Below are 15,620 nucleotides of genomic sequence, written 5' to 3' on the forward strand. Positions count from 1 at the left end.
AAGCTCATATTGCATTAATCTTGGTGCCTATCCAGATATGGTAAACATCCGTAGTCAATGTCGGAATACAAGCATAAGTCTATAGCGCCATCCATGCATGTCCATGGTGCCATCTATAGCTTATATCTTATATAGTATGAATCTTATAATAGTACTAGCGTATCTGAAGTCCATATCTTCTTATAGTATAAATCGATATCGTACATCTAATCCAGTGTATATACAGTTTATATCAAAATCTGGTAACTGGATGAACTGCCGGAATGCATATCATAGTAGCTGTATTCCACACATGGAATTAAATAAACACTATCTTTCTCATCTCATCTAATATTGTATATATATATACTGTCCATATATATTTTGAACGACACAAACTGTCACGATGGTAAAAGGATTTTGTGGTGGTGCTGATTTCAAAAGGCGGTATCAGAACTCTGAGCCTATCAGAACACTGTTCCTGAACTGGTATTGAAATCGGTTACTCTTACATTTTATGCTTTGACTTATATATTTTGATCTATACAACACATTGGAAATAAATAGAACCTTCTTACGTTCAAATCTTTTGGGTACATAACTTTATATATATACATTTTATCGCTGAGATACTGTCTACATCAAGGTTACTGCAAACACATCAGCGACCTAAACAGCTTTAATTACTTGGTTTAGTCTCAAGATCAACTATTACTGCAAGATCTTCTACACATTTCGCTACACACTTCACGAAACCAGCACCACAGAGTATCAAAATGTCGTCTTGTGAGATGGATCCAATAGATAGAGTTAACAAATAAAGAAATAGATTGTAGCTAATACTTAGTGATTATGTTGAAAGATACCGTTTATTGAATGCATTTACAACTTATATTTATACTATTTCTACGATCGATAATTACTTAATCAATGGAACTTTTGGGTAGATATAGTACTTGATATAGCAACTGATAGTCAGATCAATGCCTGCTATCAGTTTCCAGAACCTTTGAGTATACGCTGGCGCCTTTTAGTCGCTTTCTTTAAACTTGGCTTGAAATTAAACTTAGGCACGACAAAAATGTCAGGGTTGAGGGGTATTCTGTCAGTGATTTAGATCTGCAGGATATCATTGACAGACTAAACACAAACAAGAATAAGAAGCGCAGGTTTAAACCTAGAGCGCCAGCTACCAAGAACATTAAACAGCGATTAACCTGGATAGCACACAACATTACACAAACTATATTGGATAAAATCAATGTTCAAATCTAATATTAATAAAGCACCTTTTTATCCATTTAACTAAAAGGCTATAACATCTTCCTGCATACTCTCTATATCTACTTCCATTTATATCTCTATCAGATCTCAGATTGCATATGCTACCTCTACGTATTAGCATCTGACAAAAATGTCGTGCCTAAATTTTGGTTTAAGCCAAATTTGAAGAAAGCGACTAAAAGGCGCCAGCACATACTCGAAGGTTCTGGAAACTGATAGCAGACTGTGGAATACATCCACTATGATCTGCATTCCGACAGTTCATCCAGTTACCAGATTTAGATATAAACTGTATGTACACTGGATTAGATGTACGATATCGATTTATACTATGATCATGAGAAGATATGGACTTCAGATACGCTAGTACTATTATAAGATTCATATTATATAAGATATAGGCTATAGATGGCACCACGGACATGGATGGCACTATAGACTTATGCTTGTATTCCGACATTGACTACGGATGTTTACCATATCTGGATAGGCACCAAGATTAATGCAATATGAGCTTGTTGCTTCAGATGTGCACTTCATGATCCACGCTGGCTATAAGACACATGCTTATATCCGTGATACTAGCTACAGATACTTTATGTACTACAGACTTGTACTATATATGAGACATGCTATAGACATGCATACGATATGCTATAGACATGCCATATATCCAGATACATGCTAAAGATGTATGCTCAGCGATATACACTCAGATATGTACTATTAATATAGACTAAGAAGACTGTACCTATCGGATACATGCTACTAGATCGATATTAATTATCCTTATAGAAAGGAAAGATCAGGGTACTTCGGATGAGAGTCTAATTATTCATCCAGACAGAGCTAAATCATGATTAGCTTACTGGAGTTGTCTTTTAGCATGATTAGACATTAGTTGATCTGAGTTGACTTATTTGTCAATCTAATTAATAGAACTTTTATCCATTGTTATAGTATATAAGAAGGATCATCTACCTGGCCAGTAGAAAGACTTCAGTTTACTTTACACCTGTCAGTTTGATAATAAAATATACCTTTATCAAGTTGACATTACTGTTTTTTTATTCTTTTTTTTCCGTGAATTTTAGTCTATCAAGCCTCAAATTCCACACAGACATTGATCTGATTATCAGTTGCTATATCAAGTATTATATCTACTCGGAAGTTCTATTGATTAAGTAATTATCGATCGTAGAAATAGTATAAATATAAGTTGTAAATGCATTCAATAAACGGTATCTTTCAACATAATCACTAAGTATTAGCTACAATCTATTTCTTTATTTGTTAACTTTTACCATTGCATCTATCTATCAAGACGACAAAATCATCTGAGGTTTCTTGGTTTAGTGGTATAATTCTCGCTTAGGGTGCGAGAGGTCCCGGGTTCGATTCCCGGAGAAGCCCTTTTTGCTTCAAATGGTAGCCGTAGTGTTTGTAGCGAATGATCGCTGTTCCGTGGTTTAACATGTTGAGTCCTTTCTTTTGTTGATAGAACTCACAGTGAGAGTATGTGTCTAAAGCCAGTGTAACAGACATATAATATTGCATGTTATTGTTACAAGTCGTAACATCTACTTTTTTTTTTCCTGCCACCATATATAATCATCCAGTCTGCTTGTCTCTATTATACAAATAAAACACATCACATTTGGTAACGCTTAAATTACACTCTGCCCACAACTCAATCTCAACTCGAAGGGCCACATATCAAGCGGGCATGAATTAAAGACCTAGATCAACGCTGCATTGCCTTCCGCATCGTATCCAAAAAGGACAATCTTATATCAAATCTCACTTTTAACTCCATGAAATGCAATTACATAACCAAATCATACGAAACCATACACCTTGACCCTTGTAAATTAAGTAAGCAATTCTTCATTCATCGAAAGATATCAGGACAGAAATATTATCAAACCACAAATCAATCCTATGTTAACCAGGACATTATTACAGACATAAAGAATAGCAAAACAGTATAAAAGCATAACTCTCAAAATCAAATAATAAAATCACCTTATACTTTACCAGTATTTCAATACACATCTTTTATAAAGCTCATTAGCTATTATATTTACTTCTTTTCTTATATCAAACCTCTGTTATTTGTAAGATCCCTTGGATTCTTTATATATATCATATATTATAATCGATTCATTGTAAACTCTTTTATATACATCTCTGTATTACTTTCTATTTTCTACTTTTACTTCTGTTTATTTGTTTATTCTAGTTGGACAACTATAAGCCTGGTGCTCATTTGATAATTAGATCCGCTTTGGCTAATTTACTATCTCTTTCATACTCTTTTATCAAAACTATATCCACTACTACCGACTCGCCTGTAACATTATCTAACGCATGAATTGATACTATTTTTTTTAAAAAAACTCAACCAACTGGCATAGTTCAAAGTAGATACATCAAGCTTGGATGCTGTTGATCGATCAGGCCAAAGGCAACCTATATGCCGATTAGGTCAAAGGCAACCCATATGTCGATCAGGTCAGGCAAAGGTTTGGTGAAACAAATCAAAAGTGATCTGAAAGTGAACTCGCGGATCAAAAGCATCTGCAATTGACAAACACCAACACAAATCACTGGAGCCACTCATTTACATCCTCAATGCAAGCAACCTACACCCCAATCCAAAAGAAAAAAAAGTATAATCCAGTAATCAAAATCAAATACGATGTTCCTAAAGTACTAGCAGATTGCCAGACAAGGTTGAATTAGACAATTTATATATAAAAGTATAAAATGCAAATAGTTTAGAGACGACGACCACGACGGCCACCCTTTCTACGGGTAGAATCAGTGGGGATGGGAGTAACATCCTCAATACGACCAATTCTCATACCAGCACGGGCAAGAGCACGGAGGGCAGCTTGACCACCGGGACCAGGGGTCTTGGTACCAGTACCACCGGTAGCTCTGAGCTTAATGTGGAGGGCGTTGATACCGAGTTCCTTACACTTGGCAGCAACTTGTTGGGCAGCCAACATAGCAGCATAAGGAGAAGACTCATCACGATCAGCCTTAACTTGCATACCACCAGTAACACGAGAGATGGTTTCACGACCAGAGAGATCGGTAACATGAACGAAAGTATCGTTGAAAGAAGCGAAGATGTGGGCAACACCGAAAACGAGTTCACCTTCACGGACTTGGGGACCAAGAGTGACCTTTTCAACAACCTTAGGGGCAACCTTCTTGTTAGACTATAAAAAATAAGAGAAAAGTTTAGTACTTGAGCCGATACATCATGTTGAAAAAAATAGCTGCAATGTCAATTGAATCACAATTTGTATGATCAGAACCGGCATCCATCCATCTGGTTTGTAATCGAATCGACTACATCCATCTGAATAGATCCTCCTTATCATAGTCGACCGTTGATTACATCTTCACAGTTGCCAATCATAAAAAATGTAACTCACCATGATTGATAAATGAAAGAGAAGGAGTTGATGGTTTGGATGCTTTAGGTTTCAATATATGAAGGTTTCTTGCTCCCCTTTTTTGACAGCCTACATTGAAACTCAGTGCTTGAAATTAGTCCGGTCAAAGAGGATCTCTGACAAGGACAATCATGCAATGTCTGGTTCACTCTCTCGATCCATCATCTACACTATACGAGCATAGCAGCTAGATACTTGCGGTGCCAAGAAAATCTTCAACTAGCTATGGCATTTTAAAACTGCTCAAGTGTCCATCTCGACCAGATTTCTATGTTATTTGCTACAGATGCAAAATGCACTCTGTTGTAAATACCAGGCTTATATTACAAAGAAAATGTAGAACGACTTTATTTTTTATCCTTCTTTTTGCTACCTAGACCCCAGCGACGCTTCTTTTCCTCTTGTTGTGGTTGTTGCTGAGTAGATGTAGGTGGAGGAGTCGACTCTGGTGTAGGGAAATCATTATATTCTTCTCTTCGTAGTATGGGTGATTGTAGATTAAAGTGGTTATCATTGTTATTATCTAGTCGAAGAGGACTCATGGGAAGGGTGGTAGTAGGATGTTGTGATGATAATGTTGATGGCCTGCCGTTACTATAATTATTATTACTTTCATCCATTTTCTTTGCCGTTTCCAATCCTATATTGATGGCGTCCATATTCAAATCAACCGCTTGGTAGAACAAAACATAACCCGATCCGCTTCCTGGAAGATCACTGAAATATTTCTGGATATCCTCCTCTTGAATTTGCTAGCAGGTTAAAGAAACTGTAAGTTCCATGCCATGATTCCAATTGAATGCACTTACTGTCACCACATCATCATCAAAAAGCATCCATTGTCCATTACTCTTGACAATAGCAACATAGTGGCCATGATGAGGACCACTATCGTAGCAATTCTTTAGTACATGGAGCCATCTTCAGATTCTAGCCAGACTATTTACCTTCCAATGTGCACCACAATACCCCAAAGCTCGTACATTCTATCAGCATCCTCTGTATCATCGCTCTAAAGCACAGGCAATCAATAAATGAGAATCGAAGCATTGTAATTAGCCATACCGTGTTGAATAGTCTCAATTCAAATGGAAACACCACTCTATAAGTAAGCTTGATGTACTTTTGCAGCTGCTCTTGATACTTGAAACGCTTCAAATGCAGTGCCAAAATATTGGGCAGCTTTTTGATCTTCATTCTACCAAGGATATGCTAAACAAGACTGCCAAGACAATAATCAAAATAGGTTTTACCTTCTTTCTGCTTCTTGAAGACCGGAACAAACATCACAGAAATATTTGTTCTTGTGGCATAGAGTCTCACTAGCTGAAAATTGCCTCAAACACGAGGTGATGGATGAATTCATTTCAACATCGATCGACAGATCCATGAAACATTCGTCTCTGCTGGTAACCTAATTGATTACCCATTTTTAGTAGTCGAAATAATCAGTTCAAAGTTGAGCTTACAGTTTCACAAGATAAACACTTTGTCTCGTTAGAAAAGACACCTTCAAAAAGCTGGTGTACCCATGTATTCTTTGGGTTTTGTCCCGTGCCTGCAGATAATATAAGTTGAGTGACATGGCGATCCAATTCAGGGCTGCGTGAGCAATACCTGCTGTGCTGTCTGTCTGGCTATCACTATTGATACTGCCTTGCTTGCCTCCACTCTCATCTGCTACTTTCTGCTGATATTTCTGAACATCCTCAGCAATTGTGTTCAGTGTGTAATTCAAGAATTCGTGAGCGTCTTGGTGCATGCTTGATCGAAATAATTCTATAGCAGGATCTGTCAGCAAATGGCTATACAACAAACAGAGCCAACTTACCATTCTCTTTTTTCACTTTGTTGATGAAATTTACAGGTGCAATTACACCATTCTTCTTCTTATTCTGAGATATTTTCCAAAACAAATCTTTAAGCGAAGAGAAAAGTGTGTCTTCCATCCCAGGTGCCAAGTTCATGTTGTTTTGATCCTTCTCAATAGCAGCAGGTTGAGCGCCAGGAGTTGCTACGCTTGAGCGTTTGTTGGGATTTTCTCTGTTTGGTGTGCTGGTCCCGCTTTTTCCATTCAGGGCAGGAGATGAGCAGGAGGTGGTAGATGAGCTTGTTGTAGGAAAGTATGAGTGCCCATTGCTCATAGGAGAATTAGGATGTGTCGACTGCGGTGTAAAAAGCTGAGCAGTGCTGACTTGTGGAAAGTTCAATACGCATTGTCGAAATGGTTTACAGAAATAAAGAGCTTGAACTACCGAGTTGCTATAGCTGTTGTCCTCGCTCGTTTAGTTTAAAGAAGCTCTCTTTTGGCATTTCAATTGTGCTTACCAAGTATTACCAAACTAATTACAGAAATAATGGAAAAAAGAGAGTGAGTATACGAGCCACTTTCTGCAGACAATTCGAGCATTTACATTTTCTAAACCAAAATAGCGTTCGCCTTCATCAATAGCATCGTTGTCAATAGCTGGCTTTGCTCCATGTCCACCTCCAGACTGCTGACCCTAAAGCATTGAGAGGCATGATTATATTAGCTTTCTACAGCCATGGCGTTAAATTGGTTATACAACATACCAGACCCATCCATTTGAATAGTGATGTACTTGACATGTTTCTATCTACTGATTGTATAATGTATGGTTTCAATTCTTATATGTAATTTTCGCTTTGTTTTTATATTTGTAGATTGAATTATTAAAATGGAAAGAGAAGAGCGATAATGGTAACCTAAAACGCGGCAGAGCTCCATTTATACGTTTGGCTATTCCATACAACGTCATTGGGGCATCAAATCAGACCGACCCGAAGGCTTAAATTCAAATCGTCCGTGCAACAAATGAGCAAAGCAGTCGTGGAAAGGTTGATTAGAGAGCATGCACACTTGTTGTATTCCTAAACGCTGATTAAGAGAGAGAGAGAGGGAGGGAGGGAGAGAGCATCTTGGCCGAAACTAAATCTCATAAAGCAGAGGAATTCCAGAATGCTAACCGTTTTCTTTGCAATATATTTCGTTAAAGAAGAGAGATGCAGCTGTGAAGAAATAAAAAGTAGGTATGTTTACATGCGCAGTCGTTGAAAAGGACAACCTGTACAGGCAGAGGCAATTGGTTCAACGGATGAATTTCATTAGCATGTAGTAAGTTTCGGAAAAACAGTATTCCTTGGAAGTGCTTTCATGAGACAGCATGCTATTTCTTGTTATACGGCATACAATCTGAGAGGATGCTTCCAATTAGCAAACCACAAGACATACGGACAAGAGCCCTGAAACCAGCTGATAATCCACTGAACTTTTTGTGCGCTACATTCATTTTTAGGCTGGCATTCGCTTGTTATAGCAAACCTTTCAATTACAATGGAAGAGAAAGACTTCACTGCCTTTAATTTTGATGGCAATTATGAGATTTCTTCATTTCTTTCTATAAGACTGATATGCGATACATCGTGCCCACCTAAACCAGGAGACTTAAATGCACACTCACATTACATGTAATCCAGTCATAACAGGTATTCTAAGCTTTCCAGTAAATGTTTCCCATGAGACACTGGCGGTGGAGGCGAAGAGCTACCTCGTGGCATTCAATTATCAAAATGCTGGTTTAAGATGTGTGTAGACCTCTCTCGATCCTTTTCTTTCTTCTTGTTTGCTATCATCATCAGCATTGCCTTGCAACGCCCATATATGACAGCTTGCTGGTTATCAAAACGAAGATGAATCCAGCTACATCCAGATCAGTAAAGGAAGGTGGGGACTGGGAATGTCATCCACCATGCAGTCTTCAGACTTGCATCTCGATGCAGCAAAATCTATACTAGGCGGGTGATTTGCCAGATCAAATGCCTTTTAGCAATGCACATATTACCTGCAAGATGTCTATGGGTATCTATCAGAAGAGACACATTGACCTCAATGTGACTTGATCGAATGTTGGAGAGCCCTTTCAAAACAGTGGCTTATTGAGATGGAAAAAAATATTGACACAGGATACTTGACTTGAGTGCCTAACTTGGAGTTTGCAACCCTTCTTTAACTTTTTTTTCATAATTCTATAATTAAATATAATGGCTGTTGATACTGCGTACGTAATTACCTTTCAATACAATTGAAGAGCATTTCTTTATTCGACAACAACAAACACGGCATCAAATGAGATATTAACGACTGAATTATTCACTGTTTGTAGTGCTCCAGCAAAAGCTTCTTGGGCTGACGAATACGAGGATGAAGAAGGTAATAACAAAAACCACAGCAGACATGATGGCGATAAACTGTCAGCATTTTTCGACCAAACATTCAACGTTAATCATCATGGAATTTAGATTCCTTCCAACCTCAAATGTACACTGACGAAGATGGCAACAAGGTTATCATTGAATTCAGAGAAAACGAGGACGGCAAGAAAGTCAAGGTGCGATATGCTTACTCCAAGAGGATTATCTAAGAGATGGTATTGATAAAGCTTTTGATTTAGGTCACTCGCAAGCTTCGTGCTAAGCTTGTAACTGAACATGTCAACAAGGCCGTTGCTCAGCGCAAAAAGTGGGCCAAGTTTGGTGAGGAAAAGGGCAAGAAGGCTGGCCCTGATCTTTCTACTACTACCATCGGTGAAAATATTCCCTTGAAATTAGGATCAAATACTGGCAAGGTATGGGCGCAGGATGGAATCATGCATTGTAGATAGGCATGTCGATTAATCATGATTCATACCAACAGAATGTCGAAGCTGTGGCAGAGGAGGAAGCTAAAGATAAGATCCAGAGCCAACTCAAGACCAAGAACATTGCATGTCGTATCTGTAAGGGTGAGCACTTCACAAGTAAATGTCCCTACAAGGATACAATGCAACCTTTGGATGAAATTGCCTCTACAATTGAAGCCGTTAAACTCGATGGAGCCGATGCCACTGCTGCATCAGAGAGCGGATCAGGACCCAACAAATACACACCTCCTCATCTTCGTAACAAGGCTCAAGGTGCTGGTGAATCTATGCGTGGTGATCAAAAGCGTGATGATTCTGCTACTCTCCGTGTCACCAACTTGTCTGAGGATGTTACTGACAATGATATATATGATCTCTTTAACCGTTTCGGTAGTATCGCCCGTGTTTACTTGGCTCGTGATCGTGATACCAACCTCTGTAAGGGGTTCGCTTTTGTTTCCTTCAATGACCGTGAGCATGCTGAAAGAGCTCAACAAGCTATCAATGGTTATGGTTACGATAATCTCATCTTGAGAGTCGAGTTTGCTAGAAGCACTTGAGTTTCATGTTAATAAAATTCTTATCCCTAGTTTATGACGTACAAATAAGGCTGTTGAAAGCCAGAGACATTTTAACCGAAGAAAAAAAGGTTGAACCATTCAATCGCTTTCTTTTTCTCTCTTTTTCTTTTCTCTCACTTTTTGTCCTAAATCACATCATGTCTCCACCACTGGAAACAAACGAGAACAATACACCATCTTCGACGCATTCACTAGGAGTGGATAATGAGCTGTCTCTTTTGTCCAACAGCAACGCTAATAACGATCAAGCAATGGACATCTTTCTGAATCAAGTCGCTGAATACAACAATCAGCATGTGGCATTTGAGCAGCACCAACAAGCGTCCTCCTCCTCCTCCTCTTCTGCTACTGCATCCAGCAGACAGATGAACATTGCCCCCAGTCAGATACTCACCCACCAACAACAGCAGCAGCAAGCTACCAAAGTCAAACAAGAGGAACAGCAAGGATTTGCCAGGCCAGCAGAGCCACCAAAGAAGAAGGGCAAGCAAAAGGCCAAGGAAACAGGGCACTCTTCTTTATTACATGTAAGTGTTGATGTCTACCAGCAACCCACTCCATGTCTAATACTGAAAATAAGGTTTTCACCAATCCCTTATTACATGCTATTCCTATCCTGGCCAGAAATTGCTTAAACTTTGAAGATTTTTTAGCTCAAACATCACTGCCTGGGTAAGTTGTAACATGGAATGCATTACCAGCGAAATACTGATGCTTGCTGCATGTTTTAGTCAAAGTTTGCTTGGCCCTGGAGAAGTAGAAGAAGAGAACGATGCCAATTTCACGTCTTCCCCAATGTATGTTGTTACTTGTGCAATCAGAATGGCATTCTAACCCTTTCAACAGTATCAAAAATGATAGCCCGTGGCACATTCGAGTACTCGGTCTACCTCACACAGGTGCAAAATCTCGAGTTGAAACCCAAATCAAGATTTGCTTGCAACTCGTAGACACCACTGGAGAATTAGCTACCAATTGGTCCCATATCAAATTGCCTGAACACCTTGTTGCTAAAGACAAGTTGAAGCGCAAGAATCAAAAATACGGTGCAGACGAGAAAGCCTCACTCACAGACAACCAAGTATTGACATTAGAAGCTGCTGTTGTGTGTGATGGTCAGCCAGACAACGAAATTATTATGTGTACAAGCTGTGTCCATCGAGAGGTAATGCTGAAAATTTTAAACTATTTTGTACCTTAAGCTCACTAGACATTTGAAATATTTAGCGCAAACGCTTAAAAAGAAAACGTGACAACAAGGTTGCTCGTGCTGCAAACAAAGAGGGTGGTGCAGCCAAACTTGCTGCATTATTTGCTAATGATTTGCCTGACCTGAGTGATGAAACCATCATGGCAGAGGAGAGACGCAGAATCTTGTTGTTCAATTGCAATGAATATGTCGAATTCAACAATGGCGAAGCAACGCTGCCTACACGAGTTACTTGCTACTGTCGCCATCATAGTGAAAAGACTGGTTTTAGGTATGAAAGCAAGATCAACTACCCCCTTCACATGCTTAAAGACTAAGAACCCCCATCTTTTTTTTTTTTTTTTTTTTTTTTCATTATAGAATTGTGTTCACTGTGAAAGATAATTTGAACCATGTGATTGGTACAGGTCGTTCGCCCCCAATCATGATAACTGACGATCATAAAAGCTCTAAAATGCAACAAGCAGCTGCTAGAAAGAGAACTCGGGCAGACATGGATGCTTCTGCAACTGAAAGCGATGCTCCTTCAACTTCAAGAAGAAAAGCGGAAATCGAGACGGATTCAGGTGTTTCCAGTCCTGTTGCATCCACACCAGCCACACCTTCTTCTCAAATAGATGATGTACCTGAAAATTCACCAAAACCTGATGTTTCAACTGTATCCAATACAGCTAGCAACAACAACAGTAGCAACATGTCAAGCACGTCTTCATCTACCATTATTATTCCTACCAGCTCAAATATGGTCCACCACCACCAATTTGTGAATGAAAACAAGCAACACCCACTAGCTGAAGATAACCAAGATCATTTTATATCTCAATTACAACAGCCTCAGCAACAACAATACGACCATCATCATCAACAGCAGCAACAAAAACAGCAGCAACAGCAGCAACACAGCGAATTATTCGATTTTCTCAATTCCAACGACCTCAATTTGCTGCCTCAGCAACATCAGCAACCACAACATTCTCAACCTCCCATGCCGCAGATGCCGCAAATCGCTCATCAACCATTGGCATTGATGCATCCAGATCAACAGCATCAGCAACACATGCAGCAACAGCAACACCATCATCAACTGCAGCAGCAAATGTTGAATCAATTCACACAAAATCCCATACAATCCATCAATCGAAGAAGAGCCACTGTTATTGGCAACTGCATGTCTCAGGCACAACAATCTACACAACATCATCCACAGCAGCAACATTACCAGAATAATGTGTATGCCAAATTGTCTGAGCGAAACGCTTTGGAGGGTGGTAAAAACAACTTGCCTCGCTTGCATCGGTTGATCCCATCTGAGGGCCCTATTTATGGCGGAGCTGAAGTGACCGTGTTGGGAAGCAACTTTTATGAAGGATTGACATGTCTGTTTGGTGAGAATCCAGCTATTCCAACGCACTGCTGGAGTGCCAATACACTGCTATGCATCTTACCACCGGCAGTCTCTGCAGGGCCTGTAGTCGTGTCATTCAAGGAACACCCATTGATGTTGGAGGGCCAGGACGTTGTTTTGTTTACCTATTTTGACGAGAGTGATCGTGCACTGATGGAGCTGGCATTGCAAGTGGTTGGACTCAAAACGATGGGTAAGGTGGAGGATGCTCGACAAATTGCCATGCGTATTGTTCAAGGCGATAATTCTCAGTCCAAAGATGCATCGCAAAACCATTCACAACAGCAACAACAGTCTCAGCACAAACGAATGACCACCATGGCTGCAACAGCTGTTTACGACAATGCCCGTAAGCTTTTCCTCTCACATTTAGAGCAAACAGTGGTTGCAAGTCTGCTGGCTATTCAACGTATTCCCTGCAACCATGACTATTTATCACTGACCAATGTCAATCAACACAACTTATTGCACCTCGCCACACTTTGTGGATATACCAGCTTGGTTGAAACACTAGTAGTCAAGCTAAATTGCAATGTAGATCAAGTCGATAAGAATGGATTCACTGCTCTTCATTTTGCAAGCTGGTCTGGCAAAATTGACATTGTTAGATTGTTGATTGACACAAGCAATTTGAAAATTTTGAACAGTGTTGGGAAAACAGCTGAACGGTTAGCTATAGAAGGTGGACATAAGCAAATTGTACAATTATTCAAACAAAAACACCACAACACTGCTTCGATTCAAACTCGTAATGTAAGAATACCACTCAAAGACTTTATTCCCGTCGATGTCGTTTGGGCCTCCTCGTTACTTCCTACTCGCATCTCTACTCTGCTGTCAAACTTGTACACATTTTCCTCTTCTACTCGCTGTGCTCAAAGAGTGGCTCGTTCTGCGGGTCAAGTGTATAACTTTATGCTCGATCCTTTTTAAATAAACAAAGCTAATACTACTACTACTACTACTACAATTTACATATATACAAATACATAATAAACATAAATTAATACGCTTGAACAATTATTTGGTATTGCTTTGGTAATAAAAATGCAGGAACTATCAGTCAATGGTAGCGAAATCATAATACATTAACTCAACGCTTTATACATGCTAAAGTGGTAGTATCCTTCATTCAATACGGTGTGGTGATATTGTTCCTCTGGCCTACCGCTGCTATAACTGTGTAGATTCAGTGTTGTCTGTACTTCCCTTTTGCTGCTTCCCTTGAGCAGCTAGTAGTAAATGTATTTGATTAATTAATGTTGTGTTTTTTTTCTTGTCTTTAGAAAAGATTGGGACGAGTCTAGTGAATACATGCATTCAATAGGCACCCCTTCTAAGAACCAAAATAACTTGATTACTCCTTTATTTTTATATAGAAGTCGAAATCCTTCAAATAGATAGTGTGTCGTCTCAGGTGTACGACATAATTTTAACTACGTCGATCTTCACAAGGTATCAAGTGCAAAGTATTTATTGCTATTATTATTTACTAAAGGCACATTAATAATTCAACCAAAGAAAAAGAAACGGTCTGAAGGAATGCACTAAAGACGAATTAACAGATTTGAAGAAGGTTATCGCCGTTATCTCAAAATGCAATATAAAATCATTGAATTGGATTTGGCAAAAATATATTATTATTTCTATTGAAAATGCTTTGAAAGAATGCACTTTTCATTATACTATGGTCTACAGCACGGCGATGAACTTGTGGAATTTGAAGCTTTATAGACTAAAATTCACGGAAAAAAAGAATAAAAAACAATGAAGTCAACTTGACAAAGGTATGTTTTATTATCAAACTGACAGGTGTAAAGTAAACTGAATTCTTTCTACTGGCCAGGTAGATGATCCTTCTTATATACTATAACAATGGATAAAAGTTCTATTAATTAGATTGACAAATAAGTCAGCTCTGATCAACTAATGTCTAATAATCATGCTAAAAGACAACTCCAGTAAGCTAATCATGATTTAGCTCTGTCTGGATGAATAATTAGACTCTCATCCGAAGTACCCTGATCTCTCCTTTCTATAAGGATAGTTAGTATCGATCTAGTAGCATGTATCCGATAGGTACAGTCTTCTTAGTCTATATCAATAGTACATATCTGAGTGTATATCGCTAAGCATACATCTTTAGCATGTATCTGGATATATGGCATGTCTATAGCATGTCTCATATATAGTACAAGTCTGTAGTACATAAAGTATCTGTAGCTAGTATCACGGATATAAGCATGTGTCTTATAGCCAGCGTGGATCATGAAGTGCACATCTGAAGCAACAAGCTCATATTGCATTAATCTTGGTGCCTATCCAGATATGGTAAACATCCGTAGTCAATGTCGGAATACAAGTATAAGTCTATAGCGCCATCCATGCATGTCCATGGTGCCATCTATAGCTTATATCTTATATAGTATGAATCTTATAATAGTACTAGCGTATCTGAAGTCCATATTTTCTTATAGTATAAATCGATATCGTACATCTAATCCAGTGTATATACAGTTTATATCTAAATCTGGTAACTGGATGAACTGCCGGAATGCAGATCATAGTGGATGTATTCCACAGTAAGTATTGTTGTGTGGAAAGGAAGACTGTAAGAACTATCCCAATAATTATGAGAGATGATGAATTTAAGGGTTCTTTAGGTTTGTTCGTACTAGATTGGCACTAGTAACTAAACTCCAAATTAGAATAAGAAGAAAAAAAATGGATAATGTTTATTAAGATGCCATTCAAAATACTATTTATATATGCTATTGTTCTATTGTTATTCTCCTGTCAGACTCAATTCAGATCCGAATGTCAGTGCCCTGATCAAAATGTAACCCCAAATTGGATCGCTTTTAATTTAATGTCAATTTCATGTACCTGCGTTCTTGAGTCGATCCCATTGTTTAAAATAATAACACCCCAATTCCAGTGTTGTTGCAGTGAAATCAGGTTTAATGGATTTCACAAAAAAAATAAAGCAAT

At 38.7% G+C, this 15,620-nt stretch overlaps 4 protein-coding genes and 1 non-coding gene across 5 annotated transcripts; 3 read left to right on the plus strand and 2 right to left on the minus strand.

Annotated features, from left to right (window-relative positions):
* Positions 1-2,604: 2,604 nt before the first annotated feature.
* ATC70_012254 lies at positions 2,605-2,676 on the plus strand. Its single transcript has one exon. It is a non-coding gene; the product is annotated as a tRNA-Pro (tRNA).
* A 1,367-nt stretch (positions 2,677-4,043) lies between these two features.
* ATC70_012255 (uncharacterized protein) lies at positions 4,044-4,715 on the minus strand (the record flags this gene model as incomplete). The annotated part of the gene is made up of 2 exons (XM_064831432.1): positions 4,044-4,493; positions 4,713-4,715. 2 exons carry the CDS (start codon positions 4,713-4,715, stop codon positions 4,044-4,046), a joined length of 453 nt encoding a protein of 150 aa, XP_064677712.1.
* A 365-nt stretch (positions 4,716-5,080) lies between these two features.
* ATC70_012256 (uncharacterized protein) lies at positions 5,081-7,343 on the minus strand (the record flags this gene model as incomplete). The annotated part of the gene is made up of 11 exons (XM_064831433.1): positions 5,081-5,485; positions 5,543-5,621; positions 5,681-5,745; positions 5,799-5,931; positions 5,987-6,147; positions 6,203-6,291; positions 6,351-6,512; positions 6,565-7,001; positions 7,062-7,075; positions 7,148-7,237; positions 7,308-7,343. The coding sequence occupies 11 exons, from the start codon at positions 7,341-7,343 to the stop codon at positions 5,081-5,083; spliced, it is 1,671 nt and encodes a 556-aa protein (XP_064677713.1).
* A 1,452-nt stretch (positions 7,344-8,795) lies between these two features.
* On the plus strand, positions 8,796-9,993 carry ATC70_012257 (uncharacterized protein; the record flags this gene model as incomplete). Its single annotated transcript, XM_064831434.1, has 5 exons — positions 8,796-8,812; positions 8,918-8,964; positions 9,054-9,142; positions 9,206-9,379; positions 9,448-9,993. The coding sequence occupies 5 exons, from the start codon at positions 8,796-8,798 to the stop codon at positions 9,991-9,993; spliced, it is 873 nt and encodes a 290-aa protein (XP_064677714.1).
* Positions 9,994-10,151: 158 nt separating this feature from the next.
* On the plus strand, positions 10,152-13,562 carry ATC70_012258 (uncharacterized protein; the record flags this gene model as incomplete). The annotated part of the gene is made up of 6 exons (XM_064831435.1): positions 10,152-10,541; positions 10,595-10,686; positions 10,746-10,811; positions 10,861-11,179; positions 11,242-11,495; positions 11,585-13,562. 6 exons carry the CDS (start codon positions 10,152-10,154, stop codon positions 13,560-13,562), a joined length of 3,099 nt encoding a protein of 1,032 aa, XP_064677715.1.
* Between the last annotated feature and the right edge of the window lie 2,058 nt (positions 13,563-15,620).

This window comes from Mucor velutinosus (assembly GCF_035048745.1).
Source record: "Mucor velutinosus strain NIH1002 chromosome Unknown tig00001569, whole genome shotgun sequence".
NCBI lineage: Eukaryota > Fungi > Mucoromycota > Mucoromycetes > Mucorales > Mucoraceae > Mucor > Mucor velutinosus.